The 8,317-nt window shown below is 53.9% G+C and overlaps 1 protein-coding gene across 2 annotated transcripts; it reads left to right on the top strand.

Moving 5' to 3' along the window:
• Window positions 1–74: 74 nt before the first annotated feature.
• Window positions 75–7,256, top strand: ZNF526 (zinc finger protein 526). Of its 2 annotated transcripts, none has more exons than XM_055250156.2 (3): window positions 75–180; window positions 3,681–3,774; window positions 3,856–7,256. In XM_055250156.2, the coding sequence occupies exon 3, from the start codon at window positions 3,873–3,875 to the stop codon at window positions 5,883–5,885; it is 2,013 nt and encodes a 670-aa protein (XP_055106131.1). In that variant the 5' UTR covers window positions 75–180; window positions 3,681–3,774; window positions 3,856–3,872; the 3' UTR covers window positions 5,886–7,256. The 2 variants fall into 2 exon arrangements, with proteins under 2 accessions (XP_055106131.1, XP_055106132.1); XM_055250157.2 differs by having other exon boundaries at window positions 85–428.
• Window positions 7,257–8,317: the final 1,061 nt, after the last annotated feature.

Below are 8,317 nucleotides of genomic sequence, written 5' to 3'. Positions count from 1 at the left end.
GCCCCGCCTGAGTGGCAACACGCAGGCGCAAGGTCGCGTGCCCTGCGCTGCGGGCTCTGATTGGCCGCTACGGGTAAGGGCACCGCCCAATGGGAGGTGTGGATAGTGAGGGGTCCCACACGCCTGGAGCCGAGGGTCTGTGTCAAGAGCGGCAGGGGCTGCAGGAGATAAGAGAAACGGGTGAGGGCGCCGCGCGGGGCTGGACGGGGAAGAGAGCGTTGGGCGGACGGAGAGGGCGGAAGGAAAACTAAGGGGTCTGCAGGGATCGGAGAGCCTTGGGGCCTGCGCTAGGGCGGGAGCGGCGCGGGCTGGAAGGAGAGTGCTCCTTCCTGTGTGCCTTGGGGCTCCTTTAGTGTGCGGGAGCCTAAGCTGGAACTCGCCCACCACCCACTGCTGCGAGCTCTCACCCTGCCGAGGAGATGAGTCTGGTAGGAGAAAAGCGTTGTAAAGCGGGAAAGTTGAATTTCCAGGGCCCTAGTGGGTTCCTTCCTGGAAAGACTTACTGATAATCTGTGTGAAAAACCCCCCATACCTTCCCTAAGTAGTTCACAATTCAAGAGTGGGAGAAAGAATAGTAGACGAGAAAAGGGCAAATTTCAAGTCTTCCGGGCCACCTCGTAGACATTTATTAGGTACCTGCGTTGTGCAAGCTTTGCAGTAGGCACTGGGCCTCGCCCTAGGGGAGTTCTCTGTTGGAAATGGGGCTGTAATCAAGGAAAAATGGAACTCTCGGGTCCCTGGTTGCCTACTTCCAGGAAGATCCTTTATGGAATGGCTGTTGTGTGCAGGGGCCTGGCAACTCAAAAATTAGGAAGGGGATTGGAATAGTAGATAAGGAAAGCTTAGCTCCAGGTCCTTTAGTGAATAATTTACTCAAGGAGTATTTATTGGGCATTAACTGAAAGCAGGGCCCTGTACTGGGCTGTGTATTTTGGGAATTCACAGTCTAATGGGAAAGTTGGTCTGGTAGAAATGGACTGTGCACAGGGACAGTTAAACTCAGGGTTGGCCAAGCAGTGGCTCACACCTGTAATTCCAGCGCTTTGGGAGGCCTAGGTGGGAGGATTGCTTGAGCTCAGTAGTTTGAGACCAGCCTGGGCAACATAGGGAGACCTTCTCTCTACAAATAATTTAAAAATTAGCTAGGGGCCAGGTGCGGTGGCTCACGCCTGTAATCCCAGCACTTTGGGAGACCATGGTGGGTGGATCTTTTGAGGTCAGGAGTTGAAGACCAGCCTGGGCAACATGATGAAACCCCATCTCTACTAAAAATACAAAAATTATCCAGGCGTGGTGGTGAATGCCTGTAGTTCCAGCTACTCGGGAGACCGAGGCTGGAGAATCGCTTGGACCCAAGAGGCGGAGGTTGCAGTGAGCCGAGATCGTGCCACTGCACTCCAGCCTGAGCAAAAAGAGAGAAACTCTGTCTCAAAAAAAAGTAAAATAAAATAAATAAAAATAAAAATTTGCCAGGCATGGTGGCAGATACTTGTGGTCCCAGCTACTCAAGAGGCTGTGGCAGGAGGATCACCTGAGTCCAGGAGGTGGAGGCCTCAGTGAGCCAAGATTGCACCACTGCACTGCAGCTTGGGCAACAGAGTGAGAACCTGTCTCAAAAAGAGAAAAAAAAAAAAAAAACTCCCAAGGTCTCACTTCCCAAGGGAGGCTCACTGCAGCCTCGACCTCCTGGGTTCAAGTGATCAAACCACCTCAGCCTCCCAAAGTGCTAGGATTGCAGATGTGAGCCACCACACCTGGCCTGGGAGCATTTCTCAGTCACTAAATAAGTACTGTGTGCTAGACATTGTTCTTGGTACTGGACATACTTCAGTAATGTACAGGCTAAACTGCTACCGTCTAGGTGCTTAATATGAGCAACTTTTTTTTTTTTTTTTTTTTCCTCCTTGAGACAGAGTCTCACTCTGTCTCCAGGCTGGAGTGCAGTGGCGCAATCTCGGCTCACTGCAACCTCCACCTCCCGGGTTCAAGCCATTCTCCTGCCTCAGCCTCCCAAGTAGCTGGGATTACAGGCGTGCACCACCACGCTCAGCTAATTTTTTTTTTTTTTTTTAGTAGAGACGGGGTTTCACCATGTTGGCCAGCGTGGTCTAGATCTCTTGACCTTGTGATTGTCTGTCTTGGCCTCCCAAAGTGCTGGGATTACAGGCATGAGCCACTGTGCTCAGCAATATGAGCAACTTCTATATGCAAGGCTGTAAACTATACTCCACCTGCCCTCTGGCACTAATAGATTAGGTGAAAAAGAGGTAAAGAAGGTGGGTTTGAATTCATAAGATTAGCTGCTAGGCCTGGGAGGGAGGCAGTCATTTGCTGAGTGTACTCTGAGTCCCTGCTGTGTGAAGGGGCCTGGGTGGGGTTGAGCCCACATACGTGGAAGGGAAGATGGGGCATATAGAGGGAAGTTTGAAAGTTAAAATTGCTGTCCCTGCTCAGAGGTTTTGTTGCTGACTGGAGCCTCCACAATGAATCAGACGCACAAACTCTCAGTCCAGTGAGGAACAATGAGGTGCCACCCCAAACTCATGATATTTGCCATGATAGAGGTGGCACAGGATACCATAGGAACCCTGAGGATGTAGAGATGTCAGAGAATGCTTCACAAAAGGTGCTGAGTAAGATTTTGTCAGACAAAAAGAGGAGAGAAGTTTCTTGGCAGAGGGAATAGCAACATCAAAGACTTAGGGTCCAAAAACAATACTTCTGGAGAACTACACAGGGTTACAGCTGACCTTTTCAAGTACCAGGGACTTTGTGTCAGTACTACTTTTAGCCCCATTTTACAGGTAAGAAGACAATCTCAGAGGAAGTAAGTGGTAGAGCTCAGATTCAAGCCAAGGGCAGTCTGGTTCCAGGGCCTGTGTTTTTAAACACTTGGGTGTATCTGTGTGTGTATATGTAAGAGGCAGAGGAAAAGTGTTGCACAAAGAGGAAGCCGCACGCAGGCAAAGGTTATGGTATTCTCAGAAAAGGTATGCCTGGCCCTCTCAATAAAGAGGCCAGGCTGGCTGGGCCGGGCGAGGTGGCTCACGCCTGTAATCCCAGCATTTTGGGAGGCCAAGGCAGGCGGATCACGAGGTCAAGAGATCGAGACCATCCTGGCCAACATGGTGAAACCCCCGTCTCTACTAAAAATACAAAAATTAGCTGGGCATGGTGGCGCACACCTGTAGTCCCAGCTACTCGGGAGGCTGAGACAGGAAAATCACTTGAACCTGGGAGGTGGAGGTTGTAGTGAGCCAAGATTGTGCCACTGTTCTCTACCCTGGCAACAGAGCAAGACTCCATCTCAAAAAAAAAAAAAAGAGGCCGGGCTGGCTGTTGGCCAGGGTGGTGGCTCACACCTGTAATCCCAGCACTTTGGGAGGCCAAGGCGGGTGGATCACCTGAGGTCAGGAGTTCGAGACCAGCCTGGCCAACATGGTGAAACCTTGTCTCTACTAAAAAAAAATAAAATAAAAAAATTAGCCAGGCATGGTGGCACTCCCCTGTAGTCCCGGCCACTCAAGAGGCTGAGGCACGAGAATAGCTTGAACCCAGCAGCGAGAGGTTGCAGTGAGCCAAGATTGTGCCACTGCGCTCCAGCTTGGGCGACAAACCAAGTCTCTGTCTCAGAAAAAAAAAAAAAAGAGGCTGGGCTGAGTTCTGTTTGTCTCCTGCAGGCTGCCATGGGGTGTGTGTAGGCTTCAGAGACATGGGATCATGGACGACTGAGGCAGAAACACTGGATTAAGACTTCCTGAGCGATAGAGGCTGGTGAGTAGTGGGATGGGCAAGAGAACTCCACCTCCCCTCGGCTTCCTGCTGTCTCACTGGCTCCTGCCCCTCTTTCTCCAGGCACTGCCTTCCCCACAATGGCAGAGGTGGTGGCTGAGGTGGCCGAGATGCCAACACAGATGTCACCAGGGACAGTGGAGCTGTCAACACCTATGTTGGGGGAGATGATGGAGATGTCAACAGAAGTGACTGAGATGACACCAGGGGAGGCCCTTGCCTCATCCCTCTTCTTCCAGCATCACCAGTTCATGTGCTCTGAGTGTGGCAGCCTCTATAACACACTGGAGGAAGTCCTCTCACACCAGGAGCAGCACATGCTTGCTGTCTCAGAGGAGGAGGCACTGACCACACAGAATGTTGGCCTGGAGCCAGAGCTGGTGCCAGGCGCTGAGGGGCCCTTCCAGTGTGGTGAATGCAGCCAGCTCATCCTCTCCCCTGGTGAGCTCCTGGCCCACCAGGATGCCCACCTCCGGGAGTCTGCAAACCAGATCCAATACCAGTGCTGGGATTGCCAGGAGCTGTTCCCCTCGCCCGAGCTGTGGGTGGCTCATCGAAAGGCCCAACACCTTTCTGCCACGGTAGCTGAGCCACCAGTGCCACCTCCTTTGCCTCCCCCAACACCACTGCCTCCACCTTCTCCCCCATCTGAAGTCAAGATGGAGCCCTATGAGTGTCCTGAGTGTTCTACCCTCTGCGCCACCCCTGAGGAGTTCTTGGAGCATCAGGGCACCCACTTTGACTCCCTAGAGAAAGAAGAACGCAATGGGTTGGAGGAGGAGGAGGAGGACGACGAAGAGGATGAAGAAGATGATGAAGAGACGGAGGATGAGGAGGCCATGGCAGAGGTCGGTAATGATGCTGTGGGAGGTGATGAGTCCACAGCTGGCTGGGCTCAGGGCTGCGGGGACTGTCCCCAGCACCAGCCCTCAGCAGGGGCTCGCCGGCAACACCGGCAAACGTCTCACAGCCCGGCATCTGCCACCCACCCCTTCCACTGCAGCCAGTGTCAGCGCAGTTTCAGCTCCGCCAACCGGCTGCAGGCTCATGGGCGGGCCCATGTTGGTGGCACACACGAGTGTACGACCTGTTCCAAGGTCTTCAAGAAAGCAGCGTCGCTCGAACAGCACTTGCGGCTGCACCGCGGGGAAGCCCGCTACCTCTGTGTAGACTGTGGCCGCGGCTTCGGCACAGAACTCACATTGGTGGCCCACCGGCGGGCCCACACTGCCAACCCATTGCATCGCTGTCGTTGTGGCAAGACATTCAGCAACATGACCAAGTTCCTCTACCACCGGCGCACTCACGCGGGCAAAAGCGGGGCACCTCCCACAGGAGCAACAGCTCCCCCAGCTCCAGCGGAGCCCACCCCTCCACCACCACCCCCTGCCCCACCTGCCCAGCTGCCCTGCCCACAGTGCTCCAAGTCCTTTGCCTCAGCTTCCCGGCTGTCACGGCACCGGCGTGCAGTACACGGGCCCCCTGAACGGCGTCACCGCTGTGGGGTTTGTGGCAAGGGCTTCAAGAAGCTGATCCACGTGCGCAACCACCTGCGGACACACACGGGCGAGAGGCCCTTCCAGTGCCACTCATGTGGCAAGACCTTTGCTTCTTTGGCCAACCTCAGCCGCCACCAGCTGACCCACACGGGCGCACGTCCCTACCAATGCCTGGACTGTGGCAAGCGCTTCACACAGAGCTCCAACCTGCAGCAGCACCGGCGGTTGCACTTGCGGCCAGTCGCCTTTGCCCGCGCCCCCCGCCTCCCCATCACTGGTCTCTACAACAAGAGTCCCTACTACTGCGGGACTTGTGGCCGCTGGTTCCGCGCCATGGCAGGCTTGCGACTGCATCAGCGGGTCCATGCCCGAGCTCGGACTTTGACGTTACAGCCTCCCAGATCACCACCTCCTGCCCCACCCCCACCCCCCGAGCCTCAACAGACTATCATGTGCACAGAGCTGGGGGAGACGATTGCCATCATTGAGACATCCCAGCCGCTGGCTCTTGAGGACACCCTGCAGCTGTGCCAGGCTGCACTGGGGGCCAGTGAAGCAGGCGGGCTCTTGCAGTTGGACACGGCCTTCGTGTGACGCTGCTGAAAAGCAATAACAAAAGGGTTTGGTTGCAACAGCCAGTGTGGGTACCTCTGGGGAGAGAGGACCTCCTCTGGCAAACTGGTCTGATACCCACCGTGTGCCAGGATCCACCCTGGCCTCTTTTACCCACTGACTCCCCAGAACTACCCTTCCAGGCTTCTCTTGTCATCTTTCTCTGCCTGAGGGGAAACTGAAGCTCTGAGATGCGATGTGATCTGTACCAGGTCACCCAGCTACGCTGCAAAGCGGGTTGGCCAAGGCCCTTTGCACTGCATCACCCTGGTGCCCAGCAACATCAGGTAACCTTCACTGAGCACCAAGCTTGTGCCAGGTCTGTGCTGGCCACTCTCATATACCTCTTCAGATCCTCTGCTTGTACCCCTAGCCCTTGCCTTCCCTGGATTTTGGGCACCCAGGACTTTGCTCTGCCTGGTGGAGGAGGATACTTGATTTCTCTGGGCTTCCCTCATCTCAATTCTGACAGTGTGGAAGGAAATCTGTAGGTACCCAGGTCCTCAGCTCCAGACTGGGTGATGCTGGAGACCCAGGAACAAGTCAGCACAGGCTCTGCCCACAGGAGGCGTGCACAGTCTGGTAGGAGAAACACACAAGTACAGATAGCTTGCTCCCTGAGTGTGTCTCATTGATTCATTCAGCCTGTGTGTCCTAAGGCCTCCCTCCTCCCATACTGGGTGATGCTGGAGGCAGAGATGAGTCAGGCCTAAGGCTTCTCAGGGCTGTGATGGGGATATGTAGGGACAGTGGGATCCCAGGAAACAGACCTCCATGGTGGGAGATCAGGAGTTAAGGATTTCCTAGAGAAGGCAGTCCCTGAAGGAAAAGTAGGAATCTGGTAGTGAAAGAGGAAAAGAACATTCCAGGCAGACAGCACTGCAAGAGGGTGAGCTCTTGGTGTATTTGGAGACCATCCAGTTATCTGACTGCCTAGCCGAGGCAAGCGCCACACTTACCACTGTATGTGTACTATGATCCCAACAGGCTTATGACATAGATTTCATATTATCCCTGTTGTGTAGATTTTTAAAACTGGTGGCTGGGCACGGTGGCTCATGCCTGTAATCCCAGCACTTTGGGAGGCCGAGGCGGGCAGATAACGAGGTCAGGAGATCGAGACCATCCTGGCTAACATGGTGAAACCCAGTCTCTACTAAAAATACGAAAAATTAGCCAGGAGTGGTGGCGGGCGCCTGTGGTGGCCAGATGCTCGGGAGGCTAAGGCAGGAGAATGGCGTGAACCCGGGAGGCGGAGCTTGCAGTGCACCGAGATCGCACCACTGCACTCCAGCCTGGGCAACAGAGTGCGACTCCGTCTCAAAAAAAATAAATAAATAAAAATAAACTGGCCAGGTGCAGTGGTTCACGCTTGCAATCCCAGTGCTTCGGGAGACTGAAGCAGGAGGATCACTTAAGGCCAGGAGTTCGAGACCAGCCTGGGCAATAGCAAGACCTCATCTCTACAAAAATTAAAAGTTAGCCAGGCCTGGTGGCACATGCCTGTAATCCGAGTGCTTTGGGAGGCTAAGGCAGGAGGATCACTTGAGCTCAAGAGTTCAAGACCTGGGCAAGAGAGAGAGAGACTTTGTCTCTATTAAAAATAAAAATGATTGGCCGAGCATGGTGGTGCACACCAGTATTCCCAGCTACTCTGGAGGCTGAGGCAGAGGCAGGATTGCTTGATATGGGGGAGATTGAGGCTGCAGTGAGCTGTGTTCACACCACTGCACTCCAGCCTGGGCAACAGTGCAAGACCCTGTCACTTAAAAAAAAAAAAGGAAAAAAAAAACTAAGGACAGAGATTTGCCCAAGGTTTCACAGCTAGGCAGAGACATTGTGAGATTTGAGTACGGGAGGCCCCTTCGGCCCACATTTGTAACCCATACTATTCTGAGTGATTAAGACTTGAAACTTGTGCAGGGGTAGGGGATCAGAGGAAGATTCATTCTAACTAGAGGAAAAGTAAACCAGTGTCAGAGCTGTTGGGATTTGAGGGGGCCTCAAAACATCAAAGGTCTTGGGAGCAGGAAGATTCCCACCTTGTTCAGAGGTTACCTAGGATAATAGTCTTTCTCTCCATTGATTGATTGATTGATTGAGATGGAGTCTTGCTCTGTCGCCCAGGCTGGAGCACAGTGGTGCAGTCCCAGCTCACTGCAACCTCCACCTTCCAGGCTCAAGCGATTCTCCTGCCTCAGTTTCCCTAATAGCTGGGATTACAGGCGCCCACCACTGCACCCAGCTAATTTTTGTATTTTAGTAGAGACGGGGTTTCGCCATGTTGGCCAGGCTGGTCTCAAACTCCTGACCTCAGGTGATCTGCCCGCCTTGGCCTCCCTAAGTGCTAGGATTACAGGTGTGTGCCACCGAGCCCGGCCATAATAGTCTTTCTCTCCCTAAGCAGATGCAGG

This window comes from Symphalangus syndactylus, chromosome 17, assembly GCF_028878055.3.
Source record: "Symphalangus syndactylus isolate Jambi chromosome 17, NHGRI_mSymSyn1-v2.1_pri, whole genome shotgun sequence".
NCBI lineage: Eukaryota > Metazoa > Chordata > Mammalia > Primates > Hylobatidae > Symphalangus > Symphalangus syndactylus.
Note: the sequence above shows the minus strand (reverse complement) of the source record. Positions and strands in the feature narration are given on the sequence as shown.